Source organism: Alexandromys fortis, unplaced genomic scaffold, assembly GCF_014885135.2.
Source record: "Alexandromys fortis isolate MF-2015 unplaced genomic scaffold, M_Fortis_MF-2015_v1.1 scaffold_9, whole genome shotgun sequence".
NCBI lineage: Eukaryota > Metazoa > Chordata > Mammalia > Rodentia > Cricetidae > Alexandromys > Alexandromys fortis.
This window is the reverse complement of record NW_026067892.1, coordinates 12258087-12274940: the sequence shown is the minus strand read 5'-3', so window position 1 is coordinate 12274940 and position 16854 is coordinate 12258087. Positions and strand designations below refer to the sequence as shown.

The window sequence follows — 16854 nt, the reverse complement described above, 5'->3', positions numbered from 1 at the left end:
GGGGACAATTATGGGGGGTTACCTGAATACATGTGGCAGGCTGTGGGCTGTTGAGCACTCATTCTCAGTTCCCTTTCCCTCGCTTTTCATCAGAATGGGTTGAACGCACTCCATCTTGCTTCCAAAGAAGGCCATGTGGAAGTGGTCTCTGAGCTGCTACAGAGGGAAGCCAACGTTGATGCGGCCACAAAGGTCAGTATCATGGGCTCGGGGCTTTCGGTGTCACCTGCCTAGTTCTATAAAGGGTCAACCCTCAGTAAGATCAAAGGGATCGTTCTCATGGGCTGTTTATTAGCCCCGTTATCTGTGCATCCCAGAGGCGTCGAGCATATGCCTCTTGAGCTCATGAATCTTGCCTCTCCTTCACAGAAAGGAAACACGGCCTTACACATCGCATCTTTGGCTGGGCAAGCGGAGGTGGTCAAGGTCTTGGTTACGAATGGAGCGAACGTCAATGCACAATCTCAGGTAAGCCTGCAACTGTATTGTAAAGGACTTTGGCCCTTGTTTACCAATGAGACATCTAGACCAAGCATTTGCTTGAGTTGTACCTCAGCTAAGTGCACAGCATTTGCAAGCGCATTTTTTGAAGTAGTTATAAAGTTCATCAAACTTAGATGGATCCTTATTTAGAATTGGTGTTGTAAGAGGTAGAATTTTCAACTGTGGTCCATGATTGACAGATCCACCTATGAATAGCTGTGGCTGACAGTCACACACAAAATGTTCAGCAGATGTTTGAAATGGGGTCTTTTACACTGTTTTATGATGCTGTCTAGCCCACGTCCAACACTAATAGTCTCGGTGTTGCTAGTTTACAGGGAAATGAAGAAACATATAAGAAAGAAAAAAACTTTAGAATTTTCAGAATGCATAGTGCTTTATTAGTTGGACACTGGAAGAAAACTGCTTAATCCCTCTATGCTAATGAAGGCAGCATTATTGCTAACTGAAAAAAGTAAATAGATAGATAGATAGATAGATAGATAGATAGATAGATTGATCCCAGAAACTTTAAAAGTCTCCAATCTTTAAAATGTTCAAACTATTTGTGCTGAATGTAAGGCCCACTATTATTTCTGTAGACACTCATATACGTCCTCAAAAGAGTACCCGCAGCTGCCTAGCATCTTCACCTTAGTCTTTGCGTCTAAGAGAACTAGCTGCTTTAAAATCACGAGTACTCATAATCCAATCATTGGCATGCGTGCACAGCTTCCATCAGAGGCTGTGTAGCAAGCAAACATCTCATGAGACAGCAGCGCCCACCCAGGACTTCGCCTCCTTCGCCCTGTTCCTAGTTGCATCTGTCACTTGTCAGTGGCGCCACCAGGGTGAAGGGCATTGAACATATTGGTCACAGATGAAACCTACAATTTGCACATAATCCAGGAATCTAGTGAAGTTGGGAAAGGTGATATTAGGGGACTATGGAGCCTGTGGTTCTTACTGTGAGGATGGGATTTCCCAGCAGCCTGGGGATCGGAAACGTGGGAAGACTGAATTCCTGTTGGGTGCTTGATGTGAGAATAATCTGAAAATCAAACGATTAAGTGAAAAAGGTGAGATTTTGAGGTTGTGTTTCTTGCGAGGTTCATGCTATGTTAAATAGAAAGCAGTGAGGGAAACATAGGTACCACCATTTTATTGGAAAAGTTAGTTAAGCTTGGTTACTTTTTATCCACAAAATCACATTTCATTTAGTCTTTTGGAATTAAACCCTGTGCATGCCAGGCAACTATTCTGCCAACGACCTCTGACGCCAGCCTTTCATTTAGTCTTTTTGCACTCTGAAAACGCTTCACGATTATTGTTACCGTCCATCAGACAATACATGTGAGCTTACTTTTACAAGTTTGTCTTTGGCCTTTGAGAGAAAGTCTCAACACACTTTAAAAAGCAAATTTATTACACTTATGTATAATGTCTGTGTGCCTACGTGTGTTTGCCCTCTGGTGGAGGTCAGAGGACAACATTTTTCCTCCTGCCATGTGGGTCCTGAGGATGGAACTTGGAAGCCCTTGACTTTAGTCACCGAGTCTTCACAAGGACCCCAAGCACAATTCTTTTTTATAGTTACTCTGTGGCCTTTAATAGTTTCTTATAGTTACTCCGTGTTAAAACATGCATGGTTTCATTGCCTTTGGATATCTTTGTCTGATGAATCTCTTCTACTTGGGCTGTCTGCAGAATTACAATGATTTACAGAATCCCTGTGAGATCAGCCCTAGCAACTATGAGTGTCAGGGAAGCAGTTAGTTCCCAGCTGCAGGGTCCCTTGGTCATTTGTTCTCCTTTCTTTTTTGTTCCCTGGGCTTAAACTTTTTGTTGCATTGTGAGAGTTCACTTTGAATGGTATTGCTTTTCCAGAAAGTAATGATCTAAAATTAAAATTTGGCCAATACTCTTTCAGGTTCTAACAGGTCAACTACCAAAGACAACCACCGTGCTTTAAAATGTTTTAGCTACATTTACTTATGTGTGGGGAGGGGGCATGTGTGAACTAGGGCACACAGGGAAGTCAGAGGACAACTTGCAAAGTCAGTTCTTCCCTCCCACCAAGCGAGTCCCAGGGATCAAGTCTTCAAGCTTGACAACAAACTCTCTTACCTCCTGAGCCATCTCAACAGTCTGCAGCAAATCAAAACAACTCTGAGATTCCATCTTGCACCTGTAAGAATGGGGAGTACTACACAGCAGGAATTTTGCTGGCAAATGGATGGATCTAGAAAACATTATTTTGAGTGAGGAAACCCAGACCCAGAAAGACAATTATCACATGTACTCAGTCATAAGTGGTAGAGCAAAGAAAACCAGCCTACAAATCACAATCCCAGAGAACCTAGACAACAATGCAGACACTAAGAAAGACATACATAGATCTAATCTACATGGGTAGTAGAAAAAGACAAGATCTCCTGAGTAAATTGGGAGCATGGGGACCATGAGAGAGGGTTAAAGGGGAGGGAAGAGGCAGGAAGGGGGGGGCAGAGCTCAATAAAAATCTATATAAAAGAGTCAACATTAAACTTTTAAACTGATTTCCTCCCCACCCCCCCAAAAAATATTGCTATAATTTTGTCTGCTGAGAAAGAACTAGTGGTGAGCAATGAGCTATGAGATGGTGAGGAAAGTTTTTAATCCATTTCCATTTAGAGCATCTCCTTCGGATCTTACACACATGCCTGATAATGTCCAAGGGCAGCCATAGCTATAAATCCCCTATGCTGTAAGTTTGAGAACTGCGCTTGAGATGAAGCCTGAATTTTGTTCAATTTGAATTTATACACGTTCCACCCTGATGAGGCCAATGGCTAGAATGCAGCAGCCTGTGAGTTCCCTCTCCTCGCAGCTGTGCTCGGGGATTCCCATCATGCAGTGCGCTGCATGGTTCTTCCTCCTCCATCAGACAACCTGGCCCCATTTGCCTCCTGACTACACCAGGCTGTAGCTAGAAAGGGCAGTGGGGTGCCCTTGCTGAAGTCTGAAGAGCCAGAAGAAGTTTGTGTGACAATTCCCCATAGTAACTCTTGAGTGGGAACTTTACAAAGACCAAAAGGCAACAGTGCAGTAAAAGAAGATTAAATTCAAGCTGATGCTGTAGCTCGGTGGGTAGAGCATTTGCTTAGCATACATGAAGCCTGGTGTTCAATCTCAGCACCACATAAACTGCATGTGGTTCATGGTTTTCTGATCATGATTTAGGAAATGGAAGCAGAAGGGTCAGATGTTCACGATCATCTCTGACTACAGAGTAAACACAAGGCAGCCTGGGCTACATAAAACCGTCTTAAAAATAAATGTTTCTTTAAATGGAGATTTTATTTATGCACTAACATATCAAACATGGAGATGTTCACATTCAAGAAAGACAGGTCATGTGTGCAGGCATTTACCTTTAGTCTCAGCACTTGGGAGGCTGGGGCAGGTCACAATTTCTAGGTTGAGGAGGGAGAAAGGTAGGGTGGTGGGTCTGGTCTCTAAGTGAAATTTCAGCTACAAACTGTTTCTTAAAATGTAAGAAATAGCTAAGAAGCACCGGTGAGGTGATTCAGTGATAAAGGAACCTGCTACTGAGGATGATAATCTCGGTTCAAACCCCAGGGCCCTCATGGTGGAAGGAGAGAACTTGACTCTTGCAAGTTGTCCTCCGACCTTTATACTCACACACACACAAATAATAATAATAATAATAATAATAATAATAATAATAATAATAATAACAACAACAACAACAACAGTCATCTTTATCTCAATAAAAATGACATAGCCTGGCCCTAGAATTCTGTTGCTGTGCATTTGGGTACTATAATTAAGTCTAGGGTTTTTACTTTAAGCGAGTTTTGGTCATTGCCTTGATCTCATGTCTTAATTATTTAACTCTCCTTTGAGTGACTCTGCATTCCTGTAACCTCGTTGCTCTACCATAGGAAAGAAACTAGACTAGGGAGCTGGCTCAGCAGGAAAGAGTCTGGATACTTAGCATGCACATAAAAGCTAGGTGGGCATGACAGCTTGCCTGGAATGCCAGCACCCAGGAGGGTGGCATCTAATCCCTAGAGCAAGCTGGTTAACTGAACTTGCCTAACTACACACGCCCCATCAGCTAACTGAACTGTAATTATGGAACACAGTATAACGGTAAGACAGTGTTAACCACTGAAGGCAGTGAAGCTGCTTAGCACAATGCTTAGACAAGACTATCCTCTTGTCTTTCTTCCATGGCTGCATCCAGAGGCATAGCTGACTATGACTCTTTAGGCAGGGGCAGTTTCTGGCATTATTTTGGCTATGGATATATTTTGAATAAACAAGATTCTTTAAAGCTAGTGTTAACAAAGGCAAACTATCTTAAGTCAAACGTGTTCTTGTGTGCCCTTGAGGGTTTACCCCATACGCAGATGCCCCCTGTGTTAGAGGAGCCAGAGTCTCACAGTCAGACATATAGGTGAATGAGCTAAGATGCCCTCTGACTTCCAACCTTTAATCTGACTTTCATAGACTTTAGTGTCCTAGAGGATTCAGCAGAATACTTTTTAGGGTACAGCAGTTGGCTCTGATGAAGAATGTGTCAGGGGTTCCCATCAGTGAAAGAGATGTCCCTCTGTCATGGGGTTTGTGTTTTGCTTTTTTGTTTCTTCCTTTCACTCTGCCAGGTTGGGTGTGATGGAGCATGCCTCCGCGCTCTCTGCAAAATGATTAGTCTGCAGATGTGCATGCATATAATAGCCCCTGTGTAAACCTTGAGAGCAGAAGGTATTGGAGATAGTAGATAAAATCAGACTTTAAATAGCACACTGGCTGCATCTTAAGCAGCCCTTCCCCTAGGGACTCAGATCTATTGTTGCCATAGAGAAGAAAATGTAAATTCAGCTCCAGCGTGTTCCCTTTTTTACCAGCTTTGTTTTGAAAATTTCCTATGCTTTGAAATGAATATGAAAATGGAGGAGGAGCATCTCTCTCAAATCTGGTCATCTTGAGTCCAAGTGTCCTTTCACCAACAAGTGATAGCTAGCTATAGGCTACCCCCTTGGGGACACTGAATTATGGGAGGTGCCTTATGCCTCTGGGCTAGAGCCTAATGACAAGATTTCCAGTCGGTGTCTTCAAAAGATACTTGTAGATTCTTTATTAATAGATGATTTGCATATTAATTGGAGCTGTTTGAGTTAAAGGAGCAACAGTGAACTTCAACAAAAGCAATTTCTAAGGAGTTTATTGATTTTGGATTGGAGTCACTGAGCACAGCAGCTACAAAAGAGTTGGAAAATTCTAGAAAATAGATAGTAGAGGGGAGGAGAATCTAGCCAGAACCAGAGTGAGAGAGCTCTTTGATGCCATCCCTTGAGGTTGGGGATAAGGACTTGGAGAATGTGACTCAGGAGAAAAGACTAAAAGCCAAACGAAGGCAGCTTGTCCCAGCATCTACGCCATCATCAGAAAGGGGCAGGCATGTCTGTCTCATTGTCCAGCCCAAGACAAGTCCTTCCTGTCTAGCAGGGCAGAGCAATCCACCAAGACATTATGGGGAGGGGGAGGCATGGAAGTGGGTATTATTGACCATGCTAAAGCAAACTAAAATGCATATCCCAAATGCTCACTTTAAAATCAAAATGTACGTTGAGGAGGATAGTATTCATTGCCATGACATCATGTGTGAGAAAAGCAAAGTTTTCTTGGGCTCAGGGTTGCTTGGGTATTGTTTAAGGACCCTAAGACTAGGCAAAGCCTCATGAAAGACAACGTGTGACTGAGCCCAGCTGCGCACCTCCAGGTAGCCTTAAAACAGAAGGAGATTAGAAAGAGCTAAAAATAAATATAACCATAAAGAGATCTGCTTCCTCCCACTAGACCCCGCCCCCACACTTCCCAGCAGCTCCCTAGAATGCCTTCTAATACAGATCTGTACTGGATTCATCCATTGATTACGTTAGAGCTCTCACAATCCAATCACTGCCCAAAGCTCTCTGAATATTTAAATTGAAACCAAGTCTTCAACCACAGTCCTTCAAGGGGCATTTGGTATTGAAACTGAAACATTCTTGTGATGGAGGGAGGTGCACGCGCGCACACACACACACACACACACACAAACAAACAAAAACAAAAAAGACGTTTGATCAGCATGGATACCAGAAAGATTATAAGACCCTTCAGGACTACACACTGTGTGATCTCATTTCTATGAAATGTCCAAAAGAAACAGTTAAAGAAGCAGATGTGTGGTCGCTAAGGTTACAGAACAAAGGCAGATGCTGAAAATTGGTAGCAAAGGTGCAGGGTGAGGAAGTGACATGGGTTGGTGGGGCTGCAGCTGGCAGTGAGTGGTTCTTGCCTGGCCAGTCTATTGTCCCAGTTCCATGAGTACACACACCCCACTGCCCTGTCCATTTTATAAGGATGAGTTTGATGAAATGAAAATTAAGCGTCAATCAACAAGAACTTTTAGGAACCAAAGAGTCAACAGGAATATGACTTTTGGAAAAGACCAATGTCTCTTAGTGATAGAAAGATAAGCCCTCTACAACAGACGGAGCCAGGGATTGTGGGATTACACATCCATGACCCCAACACTCAAGAGGTAGAGGATCAGTAGTTTAAGGCTAGCCTCAGCTCTGTAGTAGAGTCTAGGCCAACCTGGGGTACATGAGACCTTACCTATAATAAAGGTAGTAGTTGTGATAGGAAGCAGTTATACTCAGCCATCCCGTTTTGCATGCGGGCCTTCCTTTCTTAGACCTGCGTAATCACATCTGTCATATATTTGAAGTAATCTGAGGTGAAAATAATTTCCTTCCCGAGCTGGAACTCTTTGAAATGCCTACTTTTATGAGAAAATTGTACATCTTTATTTGAAATTGTGATTGGTGTTTGGGAAACGTGACAGCCAAGCGATTATTTCTTCATAGTAAAATATTTTATTCACGGCAATATCTCATGCATGATTAACGATGAATGAGTATGTGTGTTTACCCTCAGTACATCAATTGTGTAGGTTTCCTTAAGACTACCGACTGTGAATACTAACTGCACACTTGTGTGTGTGGTCAGCAGTCCTAGCTGTGGTTATGATTGTGAACTGCACTTAAATCATGATAGGCCGCAGCGCTCAGTTCTCTAATGACGATGAATGTTCCTAATAAAGGATTATTGTGAAATCCTTTGTTTACATTTAAGTCCTTTATTTAAATGGAAAGAAGTCATTTCGTGTGAGCACTGCTCGGAAAGTACATGTTCAGTACCAACTTGGCATAGCAGCCCACGTGACTCTTGTTTTGTCTTTTGCAGAATGGGTTCACGCCGTTGTATATGGCGGCCCAGGAGAACCACCTGGAAGTTGTCAGGTTTCTTCTGGACAATGGTGCCAGCCAGAGCTTGGCCACAGAGGTGAGACACTCACCGTTCTTCTTGAGTTCATGTGTTCAAAAGACTTTTTGTAAACCTAGAGTGAAGAATTTTCTCACTAGGATTTCAATGACTGTGGTGTACTTAGCATGGTGACTCTTTAACAAGATGCTCTAGGAACTATTTTTAATCTCTGAGAATTCTCTCATTGCACAGATATTCTTTATCTGCTCAAGTGCCTGGTCTACCCTATAATTAAGCTATCATTTTAATTTTTAGCATATTTTAGTAATAATCATTTTTGCCTCTTAAAAATCTTGCCTTCAAGGCAACCATTGTTTTGAAATATCATTTCAGTGAATATTAACTGTAAATGTGCTTTTCCTCTCAAATTAGTGTGAGTCTAATTATAATGGTTTGACATTATATATATATATGTATATATACATATATATTTCTAAAGTAAACTAATTAGATTTAATCATACTTCCAAATAAAACTATTGTACACATTTAACTACCAAATAACAGTGGTGTTTGTGTGGGGGGGAGGGGAATATCTCCTTCATTCCTGAATAGAAAAATTACTTACAAAATAAAAAGTGATTTAAGCCTTTGGTGCCCTCTTAAGAAATGTAGGGTTTTGACCTGTCTGTGAGCAGTGTCACCCCTGCTTAAGCCTGTCACTCAAAGTCTGTTGCAAATAGCAGAGGACTGATGTTTGCAAGTTCTTCATCTTTAAATCAACAATGAATTCTAATAGATAGTCTGTCCAGCTCACGGCAAAGCCACCGCTCAGGTGTGGCTCTTCAACGGCACGGGAAGGAAGGGCAAAGGCGCTGACTCTATCCTCATCCAGATGTTGAAATTATGCCTTCCTGAAAAGAAAAAAAAAAACAGCTCTAGGTAGGGAGGGCAGTTGAAGAATATGTTAACTTGCAGATTTTTAGATCTGCCAAATTTCTTTTTCTCTTCTCTCTTATTGATGTTGCTAAGGATGGAACTCAATGGCTCAACTCCACGCCAAGCACACATTCTACTGCTGAGCTCTGCCCAGGGTTACATGTCTTTCGCTGGTTGCTTTTTAACAAACAGGGCACCCTTGCATCAAGAACTCGGGGTTGAACTTGTAAACCTTGTTCTCATGTCTATGCTCTGCAAATGGTATCTTTTGCAGTTGGGTCTCCCTTTTGTGTTCTATCACTCTGAAGCATGAAGCTAAATTTGCCTATTGTCACCACAAGCCATCATTAACCCCCGATGTGCATCACACCTGCCCCGTGACAGTGATGCTGTGGCCGGTACCCACCAGGCACTCTCACGAAATGTAGCCCCATTTCCTTTCTGACTCGACTTCTCTTAAGAATAAACCAAAACCCAAACTGCTATGTTGGGGGCAGGGGATCAATGGATCCTTAATTGGCTTAGGCTAGGAGCAGGTGCTTGTTGGTTCTAATCAGATTATCTGCTATACGTTTTCCAGTGCTAAGTACTTCTGAGGCGTGGGCTTGGCAGTTTACAGTGGGTACCAGTGAAGATGGAGCTGTTTATTATAACTCCGAACAGACCCAGGCTATCAATTCTACTCTTACCCTGCTGCCTCAAGATCTTTCAGTGAAGTGCAAAGCTGATTCTTTACACAGCTTTCATTGTCCTTCTCATCTTCAGAAAATGCACAGTGGCCTTAGATAGAGAACTCAGTGGCAGAGTGTTTGCTTGGCACGCACTGGGCCTCAAGTTTAATTCACCTGTACCATTTCAATCACAAAATATAACGAAATGAAAATAGTCTCAATTTTCTCTAGAAATAATATTGGTTCATTCATCATACCTTTTTATAGATGAGTGCACTTGGATGTTTATCTTTGCGACAATGAATCTTGCATTGGCACTCATGTATATAAGATGTAATCTTTATGAAATATATTAGGTTATATTCTATGCTCCGTGTGCATAAAGGTGAAGCGGTGCTTCCGTCTTGCTGGCATCTTGCTTCTGTCCTGCTTGCTGTCTCACTACAAATGACAGGAGTGTCCTTTCTTTCTTATTTTCTCGGATAGTAAAGTTGAGAGAAACAGCTAGCTGGATCCCGTAGAAGGGAGCAGAGATGAGATTTGAACATGGAGAGGGGAGAGAGATCATCTCAGGAAGGGAGATGTCATAGCAGGAATTCCCACACAGTCCCACAGACAGCAGGGAAACTGGTGGACGGGATCCATACAGGAACAAACCGGGCAGAACTTACAGGCTTCGTCCCATATTTTGCACACCCTTGAATATGGATGTGGTGATCTGTATTCAGGCTGGCAATGCGAGAGGCATTTATCAATCTTCCAGCAAAGGAGTGAATGATGAAAGCAACGTCTTTGCAAAACCAAACAAGCCATTAGCATTCAAGTGCAGAGTCTCCTCCTCGGCCTCGCTGATGCTTTATTGAACTATTTGTACCAGAGAAGGACAGAAGTAATCATGACCACAGTAAAAAAAAAAAACTGATGAGAAACTTGCCTGTCTGCTCAGTAGTAAAAATAATCTTTCATGTTTCTTTGGGTATATAGAAAGGAAACCATGATAGAAGTGCCGTGTGCTCCAGCCTTGGGGTGTTTGGTCTCATATTACTCATTCTCTAAGCAGCAGGACTACACCCGACATGATTTAATAAAGCTTTGTGGAGTCTATAGCTGCCTCCTCTTTGTTCCATCCCAGGGAACAATGCAGGGCAGACACACGATGTAGAATGCACATATACACCCGGGTGCATCCTGAAATTCCATTGCACTGAACTCCTGCAAGCAGAGGCCCCCTCAGCTCCGCGGTGGGGACCCCTGGGAAGTGTCGCGCAAAGGGTCAGAGCGTCACACCCAGGATGAAGGCTCACGTGGCATAGCGTGGTGATCGTTGTCAGTCGTAGCTCGTTGTATGGAGCAGAACTGCGGGAAGAGTAAATTCCTCATGTTCTCACCATAAAAATAGTCGACATTTGAAATGGGTATGTCCGTGTCCCTAAATCACAATGTAGCATTGTCCCTGCAAATACACACTGTTAGAAGTCAGACTCGGCATGATTGCTGGGTCATTTCCCCTCACCGGTTAGGGAAGCCAAAAGCCTATTATGTGGGCCTTTCTTGAAGTGGTAACGACCATAATGCCATTCATGCTGCTGCTTGGACCTAAGCTAGGTCGTAATGAAGATTTAACCCCACCTTAAAGTATCAAGGAAAAAGTTTTTGCTGGGCAGTGGTGGCGCACGCCTTTAATCCCAGCACTGAGGAGGCAGAGGCAGGCGGATCTCTGTGAGTTTGAGGCCAGCCTGGTCTACAAGAGCTAGTTCTAGGACAGGCTTCAAAGCTACAGAGAAACCCTGTCTTGAAAGAAAAAAGAAAGTTTCCACTCATGTAAAATCCCCCTTGAAAATTTTGTCTAGTTTTCACTTAACAATATGGTTTAATGAAGATTGTTTAATGTGTACTGATATTTGGATAATATTTTGTTATGTAGCACCTTCACATATTTTTAATTTTTTTCCAATTAGTGTATAATTAGTAGCCATTTAGAAGAAAAATTCATAAACAGTAGAAATTGCTTGCTTCTTTTAAATTTGAATATATGTACATATATAATTAATTATAGGAGTATATAACTAATTTGTACATGCTTATGTGCTCTTAAATCTGTTATTAGCGTCAAAAATCCGAAACCAAAACTGATCCCTAGTTCCCTCCATTCGCTGCCTCATGATCTGATAACGGAATCAGATGCAAGTACCCACATGGCCAGTCTTGACGGGTTCTTCTGTTCACAGGATGGCTTCACGCCGTTGGCTGTGGCTCTGCAGCAAGGCCATGACCAGGTTGTGTCACTCCTGCTCGAAAACGACACGAAGGGGAAGGTGCGTCTCCCAGCCCTCCACATCGCGGCCCGCAAAGACGACACAAAAGCAGCCGCTCTGCTCCTGCAGAACGACAACAATGCGGACGTGGAGTCGAAGGTAGGGCGCGGCCACTCCGGCCTTCCACGCTCATCCTGAGTCAGGCAGGCAGCCTTCGGGATCATGCGGTCTCCCTGGTGGCAAGCTCGTGCCAAACAAATATAGTTTCACTAAAAAGAATGAGAAGGTGTTGCCTACATTAGCCAATGCACTCACTCCCTGCCTCCACCCGAGAAGCCGGAGAATTGCCGTCCATGCCGCCTTATGCATGCTCAAAGGGAGGCCACCTCCAAAGGAAAGGATTTCCATGCATTTATGGTTTTTTTTTCCCTTTCCATATCACAAAGGAAGGTGTTGGCCAGCGCAGCTCAAATGTCAGGGCGAAGTTACAAAGCGCTAGCGAGAGAGTGTGCAAGCGTGAAGGGTTGACCTCTCCAGGCCTAGGCTGCACAGCCAGCACCGTTGAGCTGTGGGAAGCATGCGGCAGGGAAAGAGCCACAGCGGAAGACTCCTATTGTCTTGCTTGGAAGTCTGTATGGGGCACACAGGGCCGTGGATGAGGTCTCTGTGTGGTCGTTCTTTGTCGGGTCTAGCTTTCTCCCTGCACCCCATCCCCGTCCATCTTAGCTTCCATCTCCATCCCGTAGCTGCCATGAGCTTTCCGCAGTCCACGTCACCGAGTGAACTAACCGTTCATTTTTTCCTCCTCTTTGCCTCCCAATGTGTTAACCTAGATGGTGGTGAATAGAGCAACCGAGGTATATATATATGTCTCTGTCCGTATTTCTATAATCGGGATCGGCTTCATCGCTTTCCATTTCCTAGGTTTGCTGCCTCATCCCCTCCTCCCTCCTTCTCTGCATCGCCTCCTGTAGGCTAGATTCCTGCTTCACCCACCCCTACCCCCTGAAGGAGCATGTGCCAGAGCAGACAGCGGGTTAACTGCCAGGGCTTTCTGCAGCTAAACTCGACATTGGGAAGGAAGATTTAGGAATCTTCGAAATACCCTATGAGTATTGTAATAGAGATGAAGCCCTCCGATACTTCGGATGCTTATCGGTGGTACCTGAAGCTGCAGACACCCCTGTCGCTCCACTCCTCCGGGACTTGGTCTTTAGGGTTCTCTGCATGACACTTACCCTCCATGGTGTCAGCAACAGAAGAGTTACTCAGAATGGTGCAATCTCACCCACCTTCCTTCCATGAGAGGCAGTGATGGCTAGCATGGCTAAGAAGCTTGCTAACAAATTAGACACGCATCACTTCTTCTAAGGTTACGAGTTGGGGGTGGGGAGATAAATGAGTCGTTGCATGTCTGGCATTTTTGGAGGAAGTAAAATGACCATGGTAAGAAAAGCACCCATAAAATTGTGTTGCTGAGTAGGTCCTTCCTAATGAATAGATACACGTCTCCATTCTCTGTAGAACATGGTCTCCCTTAGTTTAGGAATCACCTTAGTGGTCTAATACCTCTGCCCACCCCCAAGTTGCTTTAGTCCTTAAGACTGAGATTTGCAGTTGGTTAGCCTGGATTTATGTTGTATAAAGTTAACTGAATTTGTTTCATGATTCCATGGCCAGTCTCTCACCTGCCTTAAACAGTATCAGGAATGAAGCCACACCGCTGTGATCTAAGAGGGTGTTTGAGATGTTGGCTTGCCACAGGTCTGTTAGTGAACTTTTTAAACTGATCAGTCTCTATCCCTGGGTTTTCCCTGGCTCTCCCTCTGCTGGTGAGTTTGGGTTTCCTTAGAAACCCTATGAGCCACTGACCCTGACTGAAGGCCTAGTGCAGAATGAAATGTGGACCCCGACTTATTTTGCTCCCTCTTTTTTTATCTGCACTTAAGAGAAGCTGGAAGGAATCAACTGACCACTCCCTGTGTTTTCTTCGCAGAGTGGCTTCACCCCGCTCCACATAGCTGCTCACTACGGGAATATCAATGTGGCCACGTTGCTGTTAAACCGAGCGGCTGCCGTGGACTTCACCGCACGGGTGAGTACAGGGCAAAGTGTCTCATCTTCAGAGCATCTCAGATGACTTGGATGTCTCATTTCCCAGGCTCAGGAGTAGGCTTGGGCATGGCCTTACAGTCATTGAGAAATTGCATGTATTACTTTGCCTAACGTATTTCTTGTATTACATAGACATGCTCATTTCCTGGCAGGGAAGGTAAACTAAGATTGGGAGTGAATGTCGATGGGATGGATCACAAATAATAAACACTAACAGAGAAGATACATGTAATTGAAGTTGCCGAAGCTGAGAACCATGGGCAGTCCTCCTTGTAAAATAGTCTAGAAGTGTTAAAAACTATTCAGTTGCATGGGTGTGGGAGTTGCTCCCAAGGCCCCACTCCTCCCCTGACTGAGGAGATACTAGCAGTTGATGGTGACTTGGGGAAGGAGAGTCATTTTTCTCTAAGACTGTGACCACTGTAGGGTTACCCATATTCCAGTGGATGGCCCCCAAACCCATGTGTGCAGGGAGCACTAATGCAACTCAATGGTATGTTTTTAAAGGGGGTATGTGTAGGTGGAGGGTACTTGTCATTTCGCGGCCACCCAGACCCGAAATAATCACACAGAAACTGTATTAATTAAAATACTGCTTGGCCTATTAGCTCAGGTTTCTTATTAACTAACTCTTACATCTTAAGTTAACCCATTTCTATTATTCTGTGTATGGTCACAAGGCTGTGGCTTACCAAGTAAAGTTCCCGAGTTTGTCTCCTTCAGCAGCTATGTGGTGTCTCTCTGACTCCGCCTTCTTTTCTCCTCTATTTCTACTTGGAATCTGGACCTTGTTCTGTCCTGCCCTGCCCATAGGCCTAAGCAGCTTCTTTATTTATTAGCCAATACAAGCAACACATATACAGAAGGACTTCCCACACCAGGTGTAAAGTTGGTAGAGGGATTTATTGGAGGGATCCACACAAAGTTGGAGGGGGGAAATCAGAGAATGGTTGTGATCATAATATATTACAGACATGAATGAAATTCCCTGTTTGTTCTAAGTTTACTATCTGTAAGATGAATTAATTGAAACCATGCAATAAGAGCCTTGATAAAGTGTTATCAACTCACTACGGAGTCACAGAAAACTCTGGCCAGAGCACTGCCACAGCGGCACAGCACGTCCAAGGCGTTTTCTTTGTGGCAAGCTCTTCTTCTAGAAGGATGGGGTGGCGTGAGATGAGATGCGAGGAGGCCAATACTAGTTGTGTGGCACTCAAAATAAAATTACCTTAAAAATAGTTGGTAGGTGGGCGGTGCCAGGCCAGGCATTCTATCTCAAGAAGAAACCTTTAATTCATCCCTGGTTTACAGGCCGAGTAGGCTTAGCCCTGACTCTTGAGCTAGTGGTTAGAGGAGGCAGAATTTCAGACTTAGAAAATGAAATCATTTACTTCACCTTCCTTATCTAACTTAAAGCAGTTGGCCCTTCTTTTTGTGTGTGGGGGGGCGGGGGAGCTGTTTTTTTTCAAAACTGGTTTTCTCTATGTAACAGCTTTGGTGGTCCTGGAACTTGCTCTGTAGACCAGGCTGGCCTCAAACTCATAGAGATTTGCCTGCCTCTGCCTCCTGAGCTCTGGGATTAAAGGTGTGCACCGCCGCCACCCAACAGTTGACCAGACTTCTTATGCTTCATTAGTTTCAGAAAAAATAATGAGCATTCGGGTGACAGCAGCATAGATCTCCACTCTGGCCTTCTATTTATTGAAAACCTTTGTTAGTCTGAGTAGGTGGAGAAAAGTCACCTCTTCTCGCTTGCCGTTCTGCTAGGGGCCCCATTTAGCTCCAAGGCCAACACAAACCCTCCGAAGGACAACTTCAGAGAGCTTCTTTAAGATGATGTTAGCACCAAAGACCATTTCTGGGTTCATTAGTATAATTCAAAACCTCATTAAGCCTGATCTTCTAATTAGGACTTTAGGAAAATCCAAGTCAGGATGACTTTGAAGTGGGCCTCTGCCAATCATTGAGAAATTGTTCCTTGCTGCTGAAAATAAGTTTAGATTTGAGGGAAAACGTAAACAAATGAGGAGAAAATGGCAGTCCTGTCACACTCCTGTAGATGGCTCGAGTGTATCCATTTCCCCTCCCAACAATGACTGTGCTCATTATGAGCAATGATCCTTTAATGATCAGAGATCAATGAGAACCTCAGGCCTGTGTGTTAACCTCACATGCATCACCGAAGTGATGCCAAATAATTATACTTGTGTTGGTATAAAATATGCCCACTCGCTGCTTTTTGCTGAATCAAAAAAAAAAATCCTCCTCAGCCTAAAACCAATTGACAAGGCCACTCCACACCATATGGCGAAGGCTGTAGTGCAGTCGCATTATATATTATTTATAAGAGCCTGGCACTCTTGCTAAGTCCCAGCAGCCTCTGGTTCTCTTTGTTGGCTGTGATGGATGACTGGCTTTAGCGTGTCAGGGAAGACAATAGAAAGAGCTTGCCCATCTTATGTCCCAAATTCCTAGTAATGTCATCATTAGCAGATGCTCGTTTTACTAAGGTAGTGTACAAGGGTCTCTTCCTGCCTAAATTCAGAGGCATAGTCAGTCATGGTTCCCTCTGGAATGAAGCAGGGTAAAAGTTGCAGCTAGGGTTGCATTCATTCTGCTCAGAACAATAAAGGGGGAACGTTTGGTTTCATTGGCTAAGAACTGGCTGCAATTATAACCACAAATCACAGATTGAGGAGGAGGTGTGGACAGTGGTAGAGGAGACATTTATGGGTAAAATCCAAGGCGCAGAAGTTCTATTGGTCTTTAGGGAGAGAGATTAGGGTTCTGTTTTCTTCCTGTGATTGGGAATAGTAGAGGATTGAACCGTTGAAGATTTAGGCTGGCGGCTGTGGGCAGCACTGTAGGCTGGGGAGGGACACAGAGAACGGATGCTACTAGGGAAAGTCCTGGCAAATAGGAGCCAAGACAGCACCTGCAGATGTACATATTTCTGGGACAGATAAGAAAAAAAAAATCAGTATGACCAAGGAAGGGCCAATGTACTCCTAAGGAGCGATTCTGACCCCTCGAGGGTCAGATGCACCCGATACGGATGCCCTC

The 16854-nt window shown here is 43.9% G+C and overlaps 1 protein-coding gene across 11 annotated transcripts in view; it reads left to right on the top strand.

Moving 5' to 3' along the window:
* The window catches only part of Ank3 (ankyrin 3), a 526650-nt gene that overhangs the window by 337939 nt on the left and 171857 nt on the right, over positions 1-16854 (top strand). For all 11 annotated transcript variants that reach the window (XM_050142496.1, XM_050142456.1, XM_050142430.1 and 8 more), the window contains 5 exons: positions 94-192; positions 370-468; positions 7789-7887; positions 11647-11832; positions 13670-13768. In XM_050142496.1, the coding sequence (XP_049998453.1) occupies positions 94-192; positions 370-468; positions 7789-7887; positions 11647-11832; positions 13670-13768 (582 nt within the window). The remainder of the gene's footprint in view (positions 1-93; positions 193-369; positions 469-7788; positions 7888-11646; positions 11833-13669; positions 13769-16854) is intronic.